General features: G+C 39.6%; 2 protein-coding genes across 3 annotated transcripts in view; both read right to left on the reverse strand.

Moving 5' to 3' along the window:
* LOC126369198 (uncharacterized) overlaps nucleotides 1-22,153 on the reverse strand; it is a 456,612-nt gene that overhangs the window by 267,959 nt on the left and 166,500 nt on the right. The gene's annotated exons all lie outside the window — the stretch shown is intronic.
* On the reverse strand, nucleotides 1,062-21,750 carry LOC126369224 (sodium-independent sulfate anion transporter-like). 2 transcript variants are annotated; one of them, XM_050013546.1, is made up of 14 exons: nucleotides 21,561-21,750; nucleotides 17,849-17,983; nucleotides 17,152-17,222; nucleotides 16,392-16,584; nucleotides 13,926-14,030; nucleotides 13,518-13,636; nucleotides 13,191-13,353; nucleotides 12,181-12,345; nucleotides 11,503-11,664; nucleotides 10,667-10,807; nucleotides 8,740-8,885; nucleotides 7,592-7,753; nucleotides 6,827-6,980; nucleotides 1,062-6,104 (listed from the first exon to the last, which is right to left on the reverse strand). In XM_050013546.1, the coding sequence occupies exons 1-14, from the start codon at nucleotides 21,592-21,594 to the stop codon at nucleotides 6,049-6,051; spliced, it is 1,806 nt and encodes a 601-aa protein (XP_049869503.1). In that variant the 5' UTR covers nucleotides 21,595-21,750; the 3' UTR covers nucleotides 1,062-6,048. The 2 variants fall into 2 exon arrangements, with proteins under 2 accessions (XP_049869503.1, XP_049869504.1); XM_050013547.1 differs by lacking the exon at nucleotides 21,561-21,750 and adding an exon at nucleotides 18,670-18,730.

Below are 22,153 nucleotides of genomic sequence, written 5' to 3' on the forward strand. Positions count from 1 at the left end.
AACCGGCGCGCGTGAATGAAGGGATTGATAAATGTGGAGGAAGCAAGAGAAGTGTGTCAGGATCGAAGCAAATGGAATTCCCCTGCTTACCCCGGTGGGAAATAGGCGTGAGTTTATATAATGTATGTATATGATAGAATATAATAAGGATTAAGTGTCTCTATGATAAAGTGTGCCTAGTAAATTGTAGCAGTAGGTACTTACTTCTCCTTAAGTTTCAATTTTACGAGTTTTGCGAAGCGAGTCGCTCTATATTAGCGCTGTTACTTTACTGCTCACATCTTTATGGTAATACCCGCATTACGTCACTTGGAATATTTTATAGAATCAATTTTATGTTCCATGCATAAGTAGTCGGATCCGAGAAAACTTAGTTCAGAATAGCGATCCGTGGTAGCGATCATGAGTTTACGCCGCCGGTTTAAAAAAATATGGGTGATATTTTATATAATACTGGAGGTTTTTCTTGCAGCTTCTTTTCCCCGGATATACAGGTTGTGAGAAGCTGCAGTAGTTTTAGGCGGATGAGACGTTCGTTATGTAAAAATTTACGATTCAAAGTGTAACTTTTTTTTTTTAAATTAATGAAATAACAAATTTTGAAATGAAATAAAATTTAATGAAATAAAATTTATTCGCTCTAGAGTGGTACAAAAGATCTTAAATATAAATTATATCAATAAAAGTCCATCACTCAACCATACAGCGTGCGAATATTAATTATTAAATAATAATTATTAAATACAACGAAAAATTAACAAAAAAGAATAAAATAACACCGCTAAACCCCTCACGGGTTTGTCTCGGCGCTATAATCCGCTTACAATTACTTAGTGCAATAACATATAAAAAATAATAATAAAATAAATAGAAAAAATATTATTAAAAACAAAAAAGACCGAAACGGTATAATAATAAATAAATATTAACATCATAACTATGTTACCTACTAAATGAAGAAATTTTTGAATTGGAATTGGAATGTGAAATGTTAGAGTTAAAGAGAGGAGGCCTATACCTATCCGTGGGGGAGAGGTAAGTAATAAAAATAAGAGCCATAATGAATAATAATCATTTTATTTACACAAAATAAAATCCATGTACAACTAAAGTATCTATGTAATATAATTTCTCTTATATCTATAATCTGACACCTATTTAATCTTCTCTCTTCAAACCTATCTAAGAAGACCTATCTAATATTAAGTAACTTTGGTTTATAGTGGAATGTATTAAAAAATTCTAACACCCGCATTTTAATATGTTAACTGGAAAACTTCGTCCACTCGAATTAGCTAAGGATTTTGGTATTTTAAATTGACATATAAGTTATCGACTTGAGGACTTAACTCACTGTAGTCAATCATATCATACTGCCAACATAAAGAAACAACAAATGTAAATAATGACGTCATGGTGTCCACTCTTTTTTTTTGACGTGACTTATTGTAGATTTGCCGCAGATGGCATTAACTACTTGGCCGGGGTGTCCACTCAACCCCACTGGAGTAAACTCGAGGCACCGTCTAAGAATACCGATCTTGAGCTGATTCCGAGTTTTTTTTTTAAAGTCACAAAGAAAAAACTGAGTCAGATGTGACTTGAACCCGCAGCTTTTGTCAATCCGGTACAAGCGTGTTATCCATTACACGACCGGGTCCTCCTCCTGTCCATGCGAAATTCTTCAATCATGTATAAAATAGAATAAGCCGTAATTCAGACATTTGTCCATAATAACAAACTATGGAAAAATATCTGAAAAATAAAATAAATAATAATAAAAAAGAAAATAAACATATTTATAATTATTTTAGTTAATAATAAAAAATATGTTGTATAATTAAGAATGGCCATAGAGAAGCGGATCCTGTTGTCACAGGTGTTTTTGCACATACTAGCAGGCTCCAACCCTGATTATTATTAATTAAGGTTATTGTAAACAAAACTTTATTTTATTTTATTTTTATTTTATTTATCGTCATTAAGCCGACGCCGTCGCTATCTATCTAAAATATTAAGTACTAATATTTCTTAGAACGATAAGTCTACAGTTACATGTAGATGACATGGTGTTTGAGGAGCTCGGTGGCGCAGCGGTTAACGCGCTCGGTCTGCGATTGTTGAAGTTAAGCAACTTTCGCAAAGGCCGGTCATAGGATGGGTGACCACAAAAAAAAAAGTTTTCATCTCGAACTGCTCCGTGCTTTGGAAGGCACGTTAAGCCGTTGGTCCCGGCTGCATTATCAGTCGTTAATAACCATCAATCCGCACTGGGCCCGCGTGATGGTTTAAGGGCCTTCCCTATGGATGGATAGGGATCCATCCATAGGGAAGGCCCGTGCCCCAGCAGTGGGGACGTTAATGAGCTGGTGATGATGTCATTGTGTTTGTGAGTTTCCCTAAGCACGGCTGAGTGGTATAAAAATAAAAGAAAGTCTTAGTTGCCTCAACTAAGGACAGAGTCAAGGAAGATTCGAGTTAACATACCAGAATACGGGTGTGACGTCAACATTTGACTTAGATTCGGTAACTTAGGACGCATACAAGGTGTTAGTGATATCGTAACGAATACTGAGGGCAATGATCCAGACTATGACTCTGAGTTAATATCAAGTGGAATTTTCCGTCGCAAAATTCAGGTTTCATTTGTGTTTCATAAAATTATTTTCAATTCTATTCCTTTGCGATGGAAAATTCCACCTGATATTAACTCAGGATAATGAGCTGTATCAATCCTCAAAGTTTTCGTTACGATGTCACTTACACCCCATACAAGTACGTACAGGTAGCCATACAAGTATGTATGGATGTTAGTGACACCGTAACGAATACTGAGGGGGATGATTCAGACCATGATTCTGAGCTAATATCAAATGGAATTTCCTATCGGAAAAACCATGAATATTTTAGTTTTTTTTTAATTATTTTCAGTGCCATACTTTTGCGGCGGAATATTCCACTTGACATCAACTCGGAATCACGGTCAGAATCATTTCTCAAAGTTTTCGTTACGATGTCACTAACACCCTATATACGCTATTTATGTACGGTCACGAGCATTAATATGTATACAATTTGGTACCATGTCACATTATTTTTTTTGACAAATTGAACCGTAAGTCTCACTAAAAGTCAAATATGTTAGTGCGACAGAGTCCTAAAGTGGGTACATTATATTGCTCGTGACTGTACGCACCATCTACTTGCTTACAGCATCATCTGAATAAGGGACTTTCCAAGCAACGTCCTCCAAAATAATATAGATGGCGTTGTACACATTTAACATGATAGTTACCTATTTTCTTATTGTACATAATTATGCAAAATTATAATGTAATGGCAGAAGCATACACTTATAAAAATAATTGTTGATTGATATAGATCAGATATGGTATAGAATTATGTTGCTACTGTTGACGACAGGTCGACATGGCAATCGGGGCATGAGGTGAGCCGCGGAGGCGGGGTCGCCCCGCATACCCGCACAGTCCCCGCGGCGTCTTAGTGTCGCACGAGTCCGTATCGACCGCGTTTATCGATTATAATCTCGCTCACATAATTTATTGAATTAGAAATTAACATTAACACAAAAGAAAAACAATAGATTTAAAAGAAATCTAATCTAAATATTTATGGTCAATCAAAATTATAAATATAGCAAGTATATTTTACATATACTTGCTAAGAAATTATTGAAAACTAAGAATATATTTAGAAATAAAATTAACGTTAGATGATTCAGATGAATAAATATTAACTTAAATGAAAACGTGGTATTATTTTATTCACATTTTGTTACATACATAATAAAAATATATCGATATTGAAAACGTCACGTCACTAGAGAATTGCCATGTCGACCTGTCGTCTACATTACTTATATTGCTTCTCTTTATTTTGAACAGAATAATAAGATGTATTGTGCCTGGGTGTAATAACCATTTATACCCAAAAACAAAGATATGTATGTTATCCTACGAATTAATATTAAGTCCTGTTATCTATGAAATTAGAAGGATAAACGAAGGTAACTCTGTACAGCGCCATCTATAATTATTTTAGGGAACGTAGCCTGGATAGTCTCTCAGTGGCTCCGATTCTTGCAGACACCTCCTAATTTTACTTTAAGTTTTTTCTAATCCGCCGTAAAGGAAAGAGACGGATGATTGGCAATTGTTATATTCTTTCTTTCTCACTTATATGCAACCTGTTTGACGTGTGCTGTCAACTTAATTCTGTCTGGTTATTAGCAAATAAAAAATTTTGGGAGGGCGTTTTAAATTTCTGCCTAAAATTGACGTCTGTTCCGTACATTTTATTGCCCGTCCCTTTCCTTTTCGGGGGATAAGAAAATGACAGGTATAACTTGGAATAAAATCAGATGGTGCGTACTGGGGGGTTAAAATGGCCACATCGAAGCAATTCATCTAAAAAAGCAATATTGCTATTTGACATTTGTTTGCATTGCGCACTTACTTTTATATGCGCAAATTTTAATGTCAAATTCATCTAAGAAAGCAATATTGCTATTTGACATTTGTTTGCATTGCGCACTTACTTTTATATGCGCAAATTTTAATGTCAAATTCATCTAAGAAAGCAATATTGCTATTTGACATTTGTTTGCATTGCGCACTTACTTTTATATGCGCAAATTTTAATGTCAAATTCATCTAAGAAAGCAATATTGCTATTTGACATTTGTTTGCATTGCGCACTTACTTTTTTTTATATGCGCAAATTTTAATGTCAAATTGCAATATTGCTTTCTTAGATGAATTGCTTCGATGTGGCCATTTTAACCCCCCTGGAATCGGCACCATTGTCTATCTAATAGGTATAATATAATAATTATCACTGAGAAAGTACCCTTGAGAAAGATAAGCACCAACATTTATTCTAAACGCAGAAAACTAATGCTTGTTACACATACAGCCTCCTGACTGTCGCACCCAAATAGGGATTACGGGCGTGATAGACCACGTGACTTACTTCACAGTGTCACGGGTTTGAATCCCGATTCGGGCTCTAAACCACTTCTTCTATCGTGTGGGTTGTGAGGCGAATTACCAACCTCATCAACCCTGGTGTCAGGGTTACTATTGAGCCGCCAGCCCCTGACATGATTCATTTATAACGACTACGTACTTACACAGTAAGTAGTAACCGGGACCAACGGCTTAACGTGCCTTCCGAAGCACGGATCGTCTTACTTTCGGACAATCAGGTGATCAGCCTGTAATGTCCTAACCAAACTAGGGACCACAAAGTAATTTTTGTGATATGTCCCCACTGGGAATCGAACCCAGGACCTCCGGATCGTGAGCCCAACGCTCAACCACTGGACCACGGAGGCCGTTGACCACCACCACTGAATTCTACTTTAAGTATGAATTCATGTTTGGATCATAGATAAATTGATATCACATGAACTTAAACATAGCTGCAAGCATGTCAGTGACATCGTAACGAATACTGAGGGAGATGATTCAGACCATGATTCTGAGTTAATATCAAGTGGAATTTTCCGTCGCAAAATTCATGTTTTTTTTTTAGTTTTTTTAAATTATACATTGTTTTAAGTTTACGCGGTTATTATCATAATTAGAGCACATAATAACGGGTTCTTACCGCGTTTAAATGGGGGTTAAATAACGTTAAATAACGGGTTCTTACCGCGTTTAAAACTTGCAACTGTGTCGAAATATCGAGAGTCTCATATCCCCATTTAAACGCGGTAAGAACCCGTTATTATGTGCTTTTTTAAAATTATTTTTAATTTTATACTTTTGCGATGGAAAATTCCACTTGATATCAACTCAGAATCACGGTCTGAATCATCCCTCAAAGTTTTCGTTACGATGTCACTAACACCCTGTATACTTTACACCTCTGCCTACCCCTTTAAGGATACAGGCGCGATGCTTCGTTATGAGACTATATCTAGTCATAACATCTTCTATGTATTTTGTTCTATTATAATTATTATAGATATACTGCTTCTTGCTACTGATAAACTGTCAAAGTCACGAGAAAATCTGTCCAAATTCAATTAAATATTTGATTAAATGTATTATTATATTCTCGTCTGTCGATGTCCAGACCTGTAACACAAAGTAAAAAAATAATAATTTCTAATAATTATTATCATTCTATTATTATTTTGTTAGTATTTTTTTTTACTAAACCGACTTCAAAATCTGTAAAAAAAATCTAACACATAACATAAACAGCCTATATATGTCTCCCACTGCTGGGCACAGGCTTCTTCTCGATCAACCGGAAGGGGTATGGAGCATACTCCACCACGCTGCTCCACTGCGGGTTGGTAGAGATGCTTTTTACGACTAACAGTCGGGACCAACGTCTTAACGTGCCCTCCGAAGCATGGAATCGGTGATTCAAGCCTGCAATGTCCTTTTGGCGGCGAGGGTGTGCTGCCGCCAAAGGATGTTTTCGGGGTACCGAACTGAGCATAGTACCCCGCTAGCCACAAGTTGGTAGTGTGACTAGGGATCGACAATATACCAAACAAAGGACAGTCTCACAAAGTGATTTCAACAAAATCCCCATCGGGAATCGAACCAGGACCTCTAGATTTTGAGCCTAATGCTCTAACCTAGTGGTTAGAGCGTTAGGTTACTCAGAATACAACTCAGAATCATAGTCTGTATCATCGCCCTCACTATTTGTTACGATGTACTTGTATGGTGACGGAAAATTCCACTTGATACTAACTCAGAATCATGATCTGAATTATCCCCCTGAATATTCATTACGATGTCACTAACACTCTGTATTTATAATTGATTGCTGGTTTAATTACCAAGTATGTGCTGGTCAATGCTGGGCCCGGAGACAAATCTAGCCGCGAGCGTGGGCCGCAGGTCTTCCACCAGGCGGCGCAGTCGGTCAGGGAAGTTCCACAGCAGGAACCAATGTTGCTTCTCCTCTAAGTCTTCTAACACTGTTATCAGGTTCTGAAGACAACACACAAGTTCACAACTATACTCGCAAGATGAACTAAGTACCCACACCTCACCAAGCTTTCTGTCAGACCAACGTGATAGGTGGTGAGCCGTATCACCGTCTATAACGGTCGAATCAACTGTGAAACTGCACTTAAGATAAATTGTAAAGCAAGTCGGTGTACCACAGGACCATAGTCACTTTGTTTTTGTGAGGTTCTGAAACAATATGACCTCTCTATTCGGCTGGTTTTCCCTTCGCGGATTGAAAGGTCAGACAGGCAGACGCTTCTGTAAAAAACTGGACCTGTCAAAATGTTCATGTTAATTATGCGGACCCTGTGAAAAACGGGATAGCGTTAGCGCTAATAGAGAATAACAGAGAGTTCACATATTATCGCCGAAACTCAGGAATGAGGGTTTCCTCACGACGTTTTCTTCGCCGCTTAGCACTTGATAATCATTTTGCTCCAAACATTGAAATCATTAGTTAAGACCCGTACTAGGATTCAAACCTGCGACCAGACATCGTGAGGAAATTCCATTTGATTTTCACCATAAGGCCGTTGCCTTATATGTGGAGGCTTATTTTTCTATTTTCACATATTCACAGATATACTGACCTCAGCAACACCGATGTCCATAGAATGTAACTGCCTGGCGTCTAATACAAGTATGGATGTACGCGGAGACACTCGGGATCGAACCTGTGACCCCAAGTACTGCGCGCTGCCGTACGACAGAGTGCCGACTAGCGTGATCGAAAGACAATCAAGATTTCCCACCTACAAAAGAGAGGAAGAAAATAAACAAATCGTCATGTTGGCCAAACTGTATCCGGCGATGGTGATTACTAAACAAAATACGGCCTCCGTGGTCCAGTGGTTTGAGCATTGGGACACATCACGAAAATCACCTTGTGATCCCTAGTTTGGTTATAGCACATTACGTTGTCCGAAAGATGATCCGTGCTTCGGAAGCCACGTTAAGCCGTTGGTCCCGGTTACTACATACTGATGTAAGTTACTAGTCGTTACAAGCCATGCCAGGGGTCTTTGGCGGCTCAATAGTAACCCTGACATCAGGGTTGATGGGGTTGGTAATCCACCTTACAACCCACACGATAAAAGAACTAAAAAATAATGAGATTACAACGGTAATACATAACAGATACTACAAGCACAGAATAGAAGAAAGGTGATGGAAAGGCCCCTAACGCGCATTTTGTATGAGAACCGCTGTCGGTTCAACCCCACTCTCTTTTACTACTACTCCTGCAAACAGATCACTACGATAGCTTTACTGCTTCTCAAATTCCATAGCCACTTTACTGGCAATGTATATTTTATGTGATACGCTGCAATTTTATCATTACTCTTAGTTAGATTGGAGTAGAGTGGTGGAGTATGCTCCATACCCCCTCCTCCGGTTGATTTAGGGGAGGCCTGTGCCCAGCAGTAGAACGTATATAGGCTATTTATGTGTGTTAGTTAGATACTGCATACAATTTCTTTAATAAATAGCCGATCCGATAGTGTATAGTAGTATAGTATATATAGTAGTAGTAGTGTGTAGGGTGTAGTATGCTGCAGTAATAACCGGATTACCCGGCACGGATTTGCGAAGTCAAACTAGGATCCAATGCATCTGCAGTATATAGTAGTATAGCATAGTATAAATAGTGTATAATAGTATAGTATATAGTAGTAGTGTGTAGTGTATAGTATGCTGCAGTAATAACCGGGTTACCCGATGCATCTGTAGTCAATACCTTAAACACATGTGTATGCAGCTGTGGTCTGGCGGCTGCAGCAAGCGCACGAGCTGCGTCGGCCGCCGCCCCCGCCAGGATGCCATACTCCAGCCCCGCGGCCGCCCCCACTACTACAGTTATCAGATACACCAGTAGTTCGATTTCTGGAAACATCAAATCAAAATTCAAAATGATATACCAGAGTTTCCCAAACTACGGGTCGCGACCCACTGGTGGAACACGAGCGAATATGGAGTGGGTCCTGCGTGTAGAACGACACACCAATCCAGCCAGCCAAGATGCCGTCCATTAATGTTTTTTTTTTGCCATTTTAACCCCCCTCACCCCTCCCCCTTGGTGATACATGGTGAGGTTCAAGACCCCCCCCCCCCATCCTATATCACGTGTATTTTTTAGTACCTACCAAAATAATTGCACGAAACGCCGCTTTTCGGTTCAGTACCGCGCGTTTGCCGAAAAAATAAATACTCATGATATATTACTACTAGTGATGTTCCGAATATCCGTATCCGTATCCGCGGATATCCGAGATAAAATAAAAATCCGTATCCGTGTCCGTTACTTTTCACGCGGATCTTTTACGGATCTTTTTCAGGTGATTAAGTAGAATTATTAAATAAAAAGGCTATAAAATTCCATTCAGATTGTTTTTATTTCTTAAAATCAAATATTTGGCACCTTTATATTGCAAACATTTAGATAGATAGATCTTTATTATGAAAGCAAGATAAAATATCACTTTTATAACAATGAAATAACTAAAACTTGAATCTTTTTGTTTAAGAAAATAAAGATCCGTATCCGTATCCGCGGATCTTTACACTGAATATCCGTATTCAGATTCGTATCCGCGGATATACATTTTTAACGATCCGGCACATCACTAATTACTACACCAACCTTATGATATTTCGTGATTTTTCATGGACCCCTCCCCTCCCCCCTCTCGAGTCTCGCATGATTAATGGACGGCCCCCAACGAGCGGGTAACAAACTTTGATTGTTATTTGAAGAGTCCTTTATTCATATTGGTAACGACTAAAGATGATACGTGATAATGATCCCTGATAACCCTGTTAGAAGAACGCGTAACTTACCTACTAGTGTCTATGATGTTCGTGCCTCACCCAGCATACATACATACATACATAAACTCACGCCCGTAATCCCTAATGGGGTGGGCAGAGCCACAAGTAATCAAAGACAACTCACCCAGCAGGGTCCACATAATACCAGAGTGGCGGTTCACGCCGCGACTTGTGCTGAGTGAGACCCTTTTATCTCAGGACATCCACCACCACCTTATGATAATTTCAACGAACATCCGTTTTGCTTCCTTGCAATTGTTTTGTGAACATTTTAAGCGATATTATTGTCTTTGTGTGTGGCGTCCTTTTATAATAAACAATTTCTATTCTATTCTATAGTGTCACGGGTTCGAATGCAGGCTCAGGCTTTAAACTATAGAATAGAATAGAATAGAAATAGTTTATTATGAAAGGACGCCACACACAAAAAGAAAGACAACAATATCATAACAAATTTCCACTAAAACAATTACAAAAAAGCAAGAAGGATGTTAGTCGAAATGATCATAAGGTAGTGGTGGACGTCCTGAGATAAAAGGGCCTCACTCAGCACAAGTCGCGGTGCGAACCACGACGCTGATATTATGTGGACCCTATTGGGTGACGCACGAACATCGCGTTCCATAAACATGTGTTAATGGTGTACATACATTATAATATAATACCAAATTACTTTAATAGAAATAGAAACTGGTGTATTGGACTATATGAGTAATGAATATCATGTGGTTTCCAGGCAACAGGCTCGCCCCCTGTTACATGGGACTTACATATAGCTGGCGAAGAGTGGTGTGTATACTATACATATGTTATGTGTTGTGTTATGGACAACTTACTGCTATTCTTCCAAAGCAACTTGACTATCTTCAGTTCGATGATAGATATCATAGCCACCATAATGACAGCGGCGAGTGTCGCGCGCGGTATGAAGTAGAACCAGCGAGCTAGAAGCGTCACTGCTAACAGGACTACGCTTGCTGGAAACAGAGAATACAGACAATGGTCATCTTGGTCTATCTACTCAAACTCAATATTTGGGAAATAACAATATTTGGATATGCAAAATTTGAGACTCCTAGCACTTGTAGCTACTGAATTCATGAGTAAGTCAGTGACAAACATCGTCATAACAATAATAATTTTACTTTTCGAACAGTCGGTATCACTCATCACTAATTTACGAGCCACGCACTTGTCGGTGTAGCATTCTCCATGCTACTATTTAGGAAAAAATAGCGCAGTGGTTTCCCTCCTGCCTTTCGCCCCGCAGTACTCTGTGTGATGCGTGTGGGATGGCGCCCAGAGTAGTCTATTTCAAAACCTTACTAGGACGCCTCTCCTCTGCATCTGAATAGTTCTGACAGTCGCCTCGCCTCTTCCGTCCTGCATTGCCGTACTGATGGCTCCCATCTCCGCCTCCGCAACCGTTGAGGTCCTCACCCTTATCCCTGGGCAACGGTTCTACGTTATACCACTAGTCAGTATCACTATACCGACCAATTACTGACCAAACTGAGGAATCTAATCCAGGATGATGTGGCAGCTTAGACCTCGATGACTTTACTACATAAGGAACATTGATTTCGAGAAATTTTAGAGCAGCGAAAGTGGTGTGTCAGAATCGTAATAAGTGGAATTCCGTACGTCTGAAACATCGATATGACCCACTGACCTTTGAACAGACTGCCGGCAGGGCTGACGACCCCGCTGGCGTGGTTGAGTGCGGTGCGCGTGAAGGATCCCGTGGCAGGCATGCTCTGGCAGAATGATGACACTAGGTTACAAGCACCGATGGCAATCATCTCCTGTGTGGCGTCCACTGGTTTGCTACCCGCTGGAAACAAAATTTAGTTCATTCTTCTATCTTCTATCGTGTGGGTTGGGAGGTGTATGACCAACCTCAGCAACACTGGTGTCTGAGTTGCTATTGAGCCATGTAACATGTGTCTTCCGAAGCACGGATCTCCTTAATTTTAGACAATCGGATGATTATCATGTGATCTCCTAATCAAACTAGGGATAATAAAATGATTGTTATGTTGTAGACATGGCTCACGGTCCGGAGGTTCCAGGTTCGAGTCCCCGTGGGGACATATCACAAAAATCCCAGGGTTCCTGGTTAGTCATCCACCTCGCAACTCACACGATAAAAGAAGACAGGTCTCAATCAAAAAGCAGGGGTATGAAGCATACTCCACCACGCTGCTTTAATGCGCGTTGGCAGATGTAGAGAGGAAGCAGCCTCAACTAGGGGGTCAAAAAGGCCACATAGAAGCAACTCATCTAAAAAAGAAATATTGGTAAATGACAGTATTGCTATAGCTACGGAATCCTTAGTCCACCAACTCACCAAAAGCCTTGGCGATGGCAATGCTCTCCAGCACAGCGACCAGCGGCATGACGAGCCCCTCCGCGCCCAGCGTGGCCAGCATGCCGGGGAAGGTCAGATGCGTGCCGTTCACCACCGTGCTGAACGGCGGGGGCCCGAACTTAGGCAGGCCGCCTTCGATTTTACCTGCAAAAGAAGGTAAGTTTCATATTTCAGTCAGTCGGCCGTATAAAAAAGAATCCCGAATTAAAGAATTAAAAAAATCGTTTCTAGTTCGTGATCCCGAAGAATGATGTAGGTTTTTTTATTATGTTTGTTTAGAGATTTTCTTATTTTTATGGATGAATTCTTGAATGGATTCTTGGACAGAAAAGGCCCGAACCAGTGTGTGTCTAGTTGCACGAAGATGAAAAGGGGATGATGGAATTAACTTGTGTAATAATAACACACACTCACCGAATTGTATTCGATAAAAATAGCGATAGACAAGCAGCCGTGCGCCGAAGATGGTTGATCTCTCTTGGTTGATTTCTTGGATGGATTTTCGGATATTTTTGGGTGAAATCTAGGATGACTTTTGCCGATATTTTTGGCGTTTCTCGGATAGTTTTTGGGTATTTTTTTAACGGTATCTAGGATTGATTTCTTCAATGATTTCATAGGAAGATTTCTGGTCTGACCAAGTCAAGGAAGCCACTTCAGGTTTCTTGGGATCGTCGAAAATACCTAACCTAGTGTTTGTCCAGCTTAATGACTCCCCAGTAGGAGTGAAGGGCACGATGAGTATGGCAGCAAGCACGACAGACGCCGGCATAAGAAGATGCCGACGTTTTGATGATGGTTTCTTAGATGATCTCTTTTGGAAGGCTTTTCTAATGTTTTTGGATGACATCTTGGACGACTGTTAAAGATGTTTTTGGATCGTTTCTTGGATGGTATTACGGATTTATTTCTTGTATGATTATTCAGAAGATTTCTGGCGGAATCGTCGGGAAAACCTAACTTAATGTTTATGCAGCTTATTGACTCACCAGTAAGAGCGAAGGGCGTGATGTGGTAGGCATGTAACACGGCAGCGAGTATGGCGGCCGCGAACACCACGAGGGCGTTCCTGGCGCGGACCGTGTACAGCAGCAAGCAGGACAGACGCCGGCGGCAGCGGGAAGAAGACGCCGACGTTTTTAAAGCTGATTTCTGAAGAAAGATAATCAGGGATATTTAACCAGGCTCATGTTCGGATTATTCATAAATGATATAACCTGGTTTCCAGGATTTGTGCTCGGTTAATGGCAATGCGTTTGCACTTATTGTATGTATATAGAACTTTTAAAACAGAAAGCTTGGTAAAAACCACTTACTTTAAGCAATAATAAAGCGATGATGCAGGATATCCCGAGAACGGTGTCCCAAAGTTGAATCGTCTTTATATGCTTGAAGAAATTTGCTATGGCATCTATGAAGGTGTCTCCTGACGACCCTGGACGAACAATAAAATTCTTTTCTCAGCAGTGGAACACAATAGGCTAGAGAAAATGTTACCAGGTTTTGTGCCCGGTTAATGACAATAGGCTTTCCCCCTATTGCATGGCACTTAAACATAGCTGGAGCTAGACTGAATCTATGCTATGTGGGTAATAAGATTTGATTTGTTCATTTCCCTAAGCATAACTAATTCTTTACGAAACATTTGTACGAAAAGGTAACTTTTTACGGTAGCAATAGATGCCTACTTGATCAATTACGTAACTAAATAATTGTCAAATCACCTGATATCCTAAATAGTGACTTGAGTTGAGCAGCAGCAATCTGCAACGCCGCAGCCGTAGTAAAACCGCTGATTACTGGCTTGGAAATGAAGTCTAAAAGAAAACCTGGAAGAAAGATCAAAATGATTGAAGTTTTTTTTTTTATATTCTGGCTAATACAATGCCCGGGGGGTTAAAAAGGCCACATCAAAGCGATTTATCTAAAAAGCAATATTGCTATTTCACATTTTTTGACATTGCGCACCTACTTTTATATGCGCAAATGTCATATTATTCCAGTCGCTGCTCTTTAATGCTACTGGAATAATGTGAACCAATAATGCAATGCATTGTGCCATTCCACGGCAGGAATGTTACTGGAATAATGTGAACTAGCATTGTAATGCACTGCTCGTTCACATTATTCCAGGAACATTCCAACGCCAAATTCAATCACCAGACTGGAAACCTACCTTTTTTTTTTTTTTTTTTTTTTTTTTTCGACGTGACTTATTGTAGATTTGCCGCAGATGGCACTAACTACTTGGCCGGACAAATGGGGAGCGCTGAAGGCTCTCACCCGGTACAACGTTTAAGACAACAGGCCTGAGGGTGCCCAGTTGGGCGCGAACCTCGGCTCAGGGCGTCGTCTGAGAGGAAAAATATTTGAAAGAATTAATCGACCCTAGTGGGTCGATAGCGATAAGCGCTGAATGAGGGAAATCGTCGACCACGCCGGCGGGGTCGGTATCGGGGTCCTGAAGTGTTTGGTGTCGCGAGCTGATTGGCTGCCTCTATGGCTAGGGTAATCGGGTCGTCGGGATCGTATATTACGTCCTTCGGACGCCGATACTTTTCAGTACCGTCCCTAAGCGGGATGTATTCGGAAGCCGCAACTACCAGGGGATTTGGGTGGTGCGGAGCAGAATCGAAAAAACGTTTGGAAGCTAATTTGAGCCATTGGGCAATGGTTGGCAGACCTAGGTCAATGTGCAGATTTTCATTGCGAAGGAACCACGGAGCTCCCGTGGCTTTCCGCATGAAACGATTTTGTATTACCTGTAGACGGTGAATTTGAGAGGGGCTCGCGTGAGCGAAAACTACCCCTGCATAGGTCATGATCGGACGGATGCAAGTCGTGTAGATTTTCACCTTATTCCTAAGGGACAATTTACTTCGCTTGTTAAGGAGACAATGAAGACGGCCCATTACAAACGCGGCGCGATCGCGCACTCGTTTGATATGGGCCTTGAAAGTAAGACGTCTATCTAAGACTACGCCGAGATATTTGACTTGCTCCTCCCAAGGGATCGGCTTGCCAAACATCGTAATGACTTTAAGTTGACGGCGTGACCGTGGCGTGTTATAATAGCCCTTTGAAAAGTACACCGCTGCACTTTTCTCCGGGTTTACCTCGATTCTCCATTTGCGAAACCACTTGCCCAAGGCATTGGCCGCGCGTTGGAGGATTCCGGTCATCATAACTCGACCACGGCACGAAGAATAGATGGCTGTATCATCCGCAAATAAAGCTAATTCGGTATTAGGGGATTTGGGAATGTCACTAGTATATAATGAAAATAGTAAAGGGGAGAGGACGGAGCCTTGTGGGACTCCGGCATGTATCGGGTGCGGTGACGAGAGCGTCCCCTCCACGCGGTAGCGAAAGGTTCGATTTGAGAGGAAGTCTCGTATGATGTGCACGAGACGGTCTGGCACTCCCAGTGAATAAAGCTTGTAGATCAAGCCGTTGTGCCAGACTTTGTCGAACGCTTTCGCCACATCGAAGAAGAGCGCTCCCGTAGCGACAGGTTTTTTTAAGTTTAATCTACTAGAGATATGTTCAACAATACGGTGCACTTGTTGAACGCAGGAGTGTTTGGTTCTAAAACCAAACTGCTCTGGTGGAATAAGACTATTGGATTCGGCGTAGTCCCGTAATCTAGCAAATATGAGCCGCTCATAAACCTTCCCCATGGAATTGAGGAGACTTATGGGGCGGTAACTCGAAGGTTCGTTTTTAGGTTTCCCAGGCTTTGGTATACCAATTACAATTGCTTCTTTCCACTGCTGTGGAAAGACGCAGTTGCTCAAGGCGACGTTGAATATTGCCGTTAGTAAGCAGATGAGGGGAGCACCGAAGTTTTTAAGGACACGATTCGTGATACCGTCTGAGCCAGGGGCTTTTCGGGTATGAAATCTTTTGATAATACCTAGGACCTCTTCCTCAGTTACCTGTGGAAGAGGAGGATCGGTGGGAGGTACAGAAGCCCTACGCTGAACTTCAGAGTTCACCGTCGAGAGGTGCCTACGATCGATAGGGAGAGTGCTGGGCGAGCATTGGGCTTCGAGACTGTCGGCAAGGCATTCGGCTTTTTCGTCATCGTCGAAAGCGGGGGGTTGGTTAGGCCTATTGAGAGGAGGAGTAGGAACAACCTGGAAACCTACCGGAATAATGTGAACCGGGCGGAAAATAATGAAACTTACCTAATTGCAGAACCCCGAGTAACAATATAATACATCCCGACAAGAAGGCGGCGAGATAGGCAAAGTCAACGCTCTTGGCCACATATTTGGCCAACAACGCGGCCAATATGGCAGTTGGGCCAACAGTCACGTCCTTGCAGCTGCCGAATATTGCGTATACTATTCCTGGGAATATACTCGAGTATAGGCCCACCTGAGGAAGATAGAAAATGTTATATTAAAAGCCTAACCTGCTTTGCTTTATCGGGAAGGAAAGAGCACAGAACGGGTGCAGCTGCTAATTCCAGAGCAAGTACTTATTATTAAGGGATTGTGTACAGTCCAATATTACGTCACCATTATTTTATCAAACTTAGAATTTCAGAGTACTGCGGGGCGGAAGGCAAGAGGGAAACCACTGCCCTATTTTTCCCTAAAAAAGTAGCACGGAGAATGCTACACCGACAAGAGCGTGGTTCTTAAATTAGTGATGTGATGAGTACTTCAGATCTTGGTCTTTTTTGAAGCTAGAGGCTAGGTGCTATGTAATCTTTCATGCACTGTATCACTGCTTAGGACTTAATCGTGTTTGAATCATGAAGCCGCGTTTCCACTTGGTAACATTTGGCGCGCGACAAGTTGCACAACATGTTGAAATTTAGCGCGGAACTTTTGTTTAAAAACGTTGTCTGTCTACGCATCTTATACATGTCCGTGTCGCAGGCGTCGACAAGATGTCAAGTAGTAAGAATTATTGATTCATATTAGTGGTTTTTGTTACCTGGGGGGGCACCCCTGCCACTATAGCGTACGCTATTCCTTGTGGTATGGACGTCAAACCGACTGTTATTCCTGGAAATTACAACAATACACATGATCGATACAATTCAAGCAACCACTAATGAGAGAACAGACAAATATCATCCGTCCCTTTCCTTTTCGGCGAATAGAAAAATGACAGGTGTAAATAAAAATAAAATTATATGGTGTCTACAGAAGTCAGGGGTAGTAACCTACGTCGCGAAAGGAGCGCCCATGCAAAATTTGAGCCTCCTTGGACTTGTAGTTTCTGAGATTTCGTGATAAGTCAGTCAGTTTTGTCACCTTTTGCTTCTACAGGTATAGGTATGTAGATCCTCCGTGGTCTAGTGGTTAGAGCGTTAGGCTCACGATCTGGAAATCACTTTGTGAGTCTGTCCTTTGTTTGGTAAGGAATTTTCAGGCTTGAATCACCTGATTGTCCGAAAAAGTAAGATGATTCCGTGCTTCGGAGGACACGTTAAGCCGTTAGTCCCGGCTCTTAGCCGTAAAAAAACTTCTCCACCAACCCGCATTGGAGCAGCGTGGCGGAGTATGCTCCATGCGCCCTCTGGTTGATTGAGGGGAGGCCTGTGCCCAGCAGTGGGACGTATACAGGCTATCAGAATCATTTAGAATCAGAATGCTGTTTATGTTATGTTATGTATGTAGATTCTCACCAGCTATGGCGTCTCGCAGTAGGTACTCGAGCTTGTAGGTCGGCAGCCACACCGTGATGGGCACCCGCCGTCTCCAGGACTCCAGCCCGCATAGCTTCACCGCCGCTCGTTGGATGCGCCCGTTGGGAGTCGATCCTGGAGTAAGGCGATATATAATATATTATAGTCCTCCTTACCGTAGATATCCAATAACGGCAACCTTAATGTATTCTGGGGGTTAAGGACAAATCTAAACAATTCATCTAAAAAAGCAAGTGCAAGACAGATGTAGAACTAGTTTTAGAGCTGTCAAAAAAAGTGAATTATAACTTACTTCAAAATCTCTCTAATAAAATTTTGTTGAATATCTAAATTCTGTAATCGGCCGTCGCATTCCGTCAGTCGTTTTTTACTACATGCTCCGAATGTTAAGCAGCGAAATGCAACCTGTTTTCTTTTTACTTCTAGGATAGAACAAAGAATAATAACTACACATAAAACGGACACTTTCCGCCCCGCACCGACGCGTATCGGTATCTTGCTAGATTTACCCCACCCGGGGCTGGGAGTCACTTTAGTCTATTAAGCCGTAGCGCGCGCGGACTGTCTGTCTCGCTTGCAATCACCTGGTATGATGGCGGGAAGAACGAGATTTTTATATGGAGTGTCCAGGGTGTACTCCCACTCTAGCACAGAAAAAGAAACTACAAATAGTGATATAGAAAAGCACAAACCATAACGCAATTTTTTCATGACCTAAACAATAAAAAACACAATATCCTGTTTTCCACAACCAGCATCAACACACTACGAATATTCACGGAAAATAAAACTTTACGAACCGATAACACCACTCATTCTCGAATCTTCAAATTACGTGACACATTAAAACGGAATTACAAATAAATAAATAAAAAACTTTTCACGAATTTACACGTACTCGAAAAAAATCATTTTTATTTTATTTAAAAAAGTAAACGTATGTCAAAACGAAATAGGTACCTAAATAAATTGTTATTTATACGCGTCCAAATAACTGTTTAACTAAAGAAAAAACTTTTTCATATTCTTAAGTTATTTTTTAACGCGGCCAAGCGGAACTCAGGTCGAATTCCGACTAAATGACATGAGCACATGCGTGTTAAGTGTAGCGAGACGATACAAAAGAAAATATTTGAACTAAATCATGTTGCACTGAAATTCAGAGCGATAAAAAGCGATACCTTTTATACTTGTAAACTAATGAGACAGAAAAATCTAACCCTAAATAAAGCTTACTTTATGTAAAAAAGCCTATTATAAGATTAATGATTACCTATATGATAAAAATGTGTGGTATTGAATGTGTTCCTCTAGTTATTAAATAACTCGTAATGTACCCTCATTGACTTAAAAGATGTGTTGCTGTTGCAGTTTCTTGTCATTTCTTCTCCTCAGCCATAACACCTTGCGAAATGACGTAAATTCAAAAATGTTACATTGACCTTCAACAAGTTTATCCATGATAATTACGTTGAATAAATGATTCTGATTCTGATTCTGAATAAATAACCCTGACACCAGGGTTGATAAGGTTGGTAATCCACCACACAACACACATTTTTTATAATAAATGAGAGAATTCATTAATAGCCCGGGCGAATAAAATAGGTATCTTACTGATATGCGTTTGACAACTTAATTCTGTCGGATTGCATTTTGGGCGGGTTTTTAAATATCTGCATAAAATTGACTTGCGTTCCATGAATGTATGCCTGTCGATTTTCCTTCTCTTTCCTTTTCGGCGGTTAAGAAAATGACAGATTTAACTTAAAATGAACTTAATTCTACATACTGGAATTAAGACAACATTATACTTCTTTTTTCAAAGTTGACACAAAAGTCTAGCAGAGCATAGCATAGACACGTCGGGTCGTGGATTGATAACTTTATTAAAGATAATTAGTACCAATTTAGGTTAAAACTACGATTAGCGCAATAAACCGAGCAGGCATGAGACGTGGTTAGTAAACGCATAAAAAAAGATTTACAATGCTTTCATAATCTTCTATTTGCACAGACGGCAATTAAATTGTACTTCAGATTAAAAGCCCATCTGTTGAAGTTAAATTTGGGAGATAAAATGACATCAACATCATCTCCCTAACATTATGCCTCTTTTTTCTTTGGGGGATTTTATCTCAAAGAAAAAAAAAAACAAGTAAATTGAATATGGAAAAGAATATAATATTCTTATAAAAATTAAGAATGACAAAAGACCATCAATGAGGTATCTAATTTAATTTATTTAAATAATGTTTTTCTCTACATATTTGTTAACTTTGGGGGTTGGCCTTCCTAATTACAAAGAAATTTATTTGAAGAATAATAAAAGATAAACCATAAAATGTTTATAATATTATTTTAATAACCGGTTTAAACCAGTAATTTCATGCAAACTCACTATTAAATACAAAAGGCACTTATTTACCACTAAAACTGTATTAAAGTATCATAAAAGTAATTTAATTTTAATCTTGCATGTGTACAAGGAGATAGACGGAGATTGAAGTTGTTGATAAGCTGTTTAACTTAAGTTATTACACTTTTAAGTCGGCAAGAAATATTCATATATTAATTTGTATTTATCATACATTGTCATTACTATACGATAATCTTGATTACTGAAGGTTTTTTTTTTTTAAATAGTACATCATTCATTATGCAAAGTATTTTGTGTAGTCATTTGGGGATACAAATAAATTATAATAACAAAAATAGTTGGTAATTTAAATTAGTAATTCTCTCTTTTTCTTCTAAAATACAATACAATACAAAATTCTTTATTGCACTTAAAACAAATATTAAAAATACATTATTATAATTATATAGGTAGTACAACAGACGGCATTATTGCTAACTAACTCACTATTATTACATTATTACACTATTATTAGTGCTATTGTTATTGTATGCCTTTTAGGTTTTATTGCAATATGTCTTGCAATACGGCCAGGACTAGAGAGGCAGACAAACACAAATTGGGGGGCTGAGTGTGAAGCTAACACCATTTGCTAATTGGACAATCGCCCCCTCCCCGTTTCACCACTTTCATAGCTCAGGCAGTGACAGTAACTTGCAAATGGACTATAGTAACAACTCAATGAAGGCAGCTCACTAATGAAGAGGCCTGTCCTTCACACCGCTAAGAAAAAAATCATAATAACTGCTTATGGTCTGCCGACCGATTGCATGTTTGAAGAAATATGAGAAAAACAGAAAAGGTAGAATGTCGGAGCCACAAGTGACCAGAAAATCTCTTCTAAGGGAAGTACTAAGGACAGCAGTTACCTCCCACAATGGTTTTTACTTTTTTAATTGGCCAGTTTCAACCCAACAATGTAATAGAAAGTAATCTACTGCTACTAACAATCAATAACAAGCTAAACTAACATACATATGACACATTATCTGTACCATCACCCTCTGATAAGAATAATGGGCGTTCAATGTAACAGTTGAAAGGATATAACATCAACCTAAGTTGCAAAACTTTAATTATATTAAATAATAATAAATAATAATAAAATTCTTTATTACTCAAACAATGCAAAAAGCTATAAAATGGTGGATATTACTGTGCCAACTCATTCGTTGCGCCAGCGATTTACACATATGCGAAAGAAAATCATTATAACAAGTTTTATTAGGTAATAACATAGATAAGTAAAAAATATTGTGTAGAATTACATACCCAATAAAGGCGTCCTGGGGTCGTCCGTGGCCATGTTTTGAGCTACTTAATCATAGTTACCGGACAATAGGCCAAAGTTACGTATTCTGTTTGAAATATCTTATCTAATTATTCAATAAACAAGTATTTATTGTTTATGTTTACATTATTCAAAAATAGGGGGAGATTTTTTGCGATTGACAGCACTTTTGTTTTGTTTCGTTTTAGAGCTCACCGAAAGTAACGAAAGAGACAGCATTATAACAGAATGACATAAGAACATTCTTTTCTGTGCTTCTACCGACCACAGAAATCATGGTAATAAACATCACTTGATGCTTTTTCTCTTTTTTTTACACTAAGATATTAATAAGCTATCTCTTTCTCAAGGCACAAATGACATTATTTTTTTATTTTTGAAGACAGTTAACGTTTATTTGAAAAATAATATTTATTAAAATAATTATTATGATACTTTTAATTAATTTACACGGCCTATTATATTACAATGTTGAGAGCTAGATTACTTAGGCAAAACTTTTCCTTTTGTTATTGAGCGTTTTTATTTTAAATTCTTAACTGGCATTATCTTTACAAAAAAATGTTACAATTTG

Source organism: Pectinophora gossypiella, chromosome 8, assembly GCF_024362695.1.
Source record: "Pectinophora gossypiella chromosome 8, ilPecGoss1.1, whole genome shotgun sequence".
Classification (NCBI taxonomy): domain Eukaryota; kingdom Metazoa; phylum Arthropoda; class Insecta; order Lepidoptera; family Gelechiidae; genus Pectinophora; species Pectinophora gossypiella.

Bases quoted from the DNA above. Each gene is read 5' to 3' on its own strand.
- LOC126369224 (XM_050013546.1), bottom strand. From the start codon at position 21,594: ATGGCCACGGACGACCCCAGGACGCCTTTATTGG. The intron at 13,354-13,517 runs GTAAGTGGTTTT...ATCTTTCTTCAG, and splicing joins TCGCTTTATTATTGCTTAAA to AAATCAGCTTTAAAAACGTC. The intron at 11,665-12,180 runs GTGAGTTGGTGG...TTTTGTTTCCAG, and splicing joins TGCCATCGCCAAGGCTTTTG to CGGGTAGCAAACCAGTGGAC.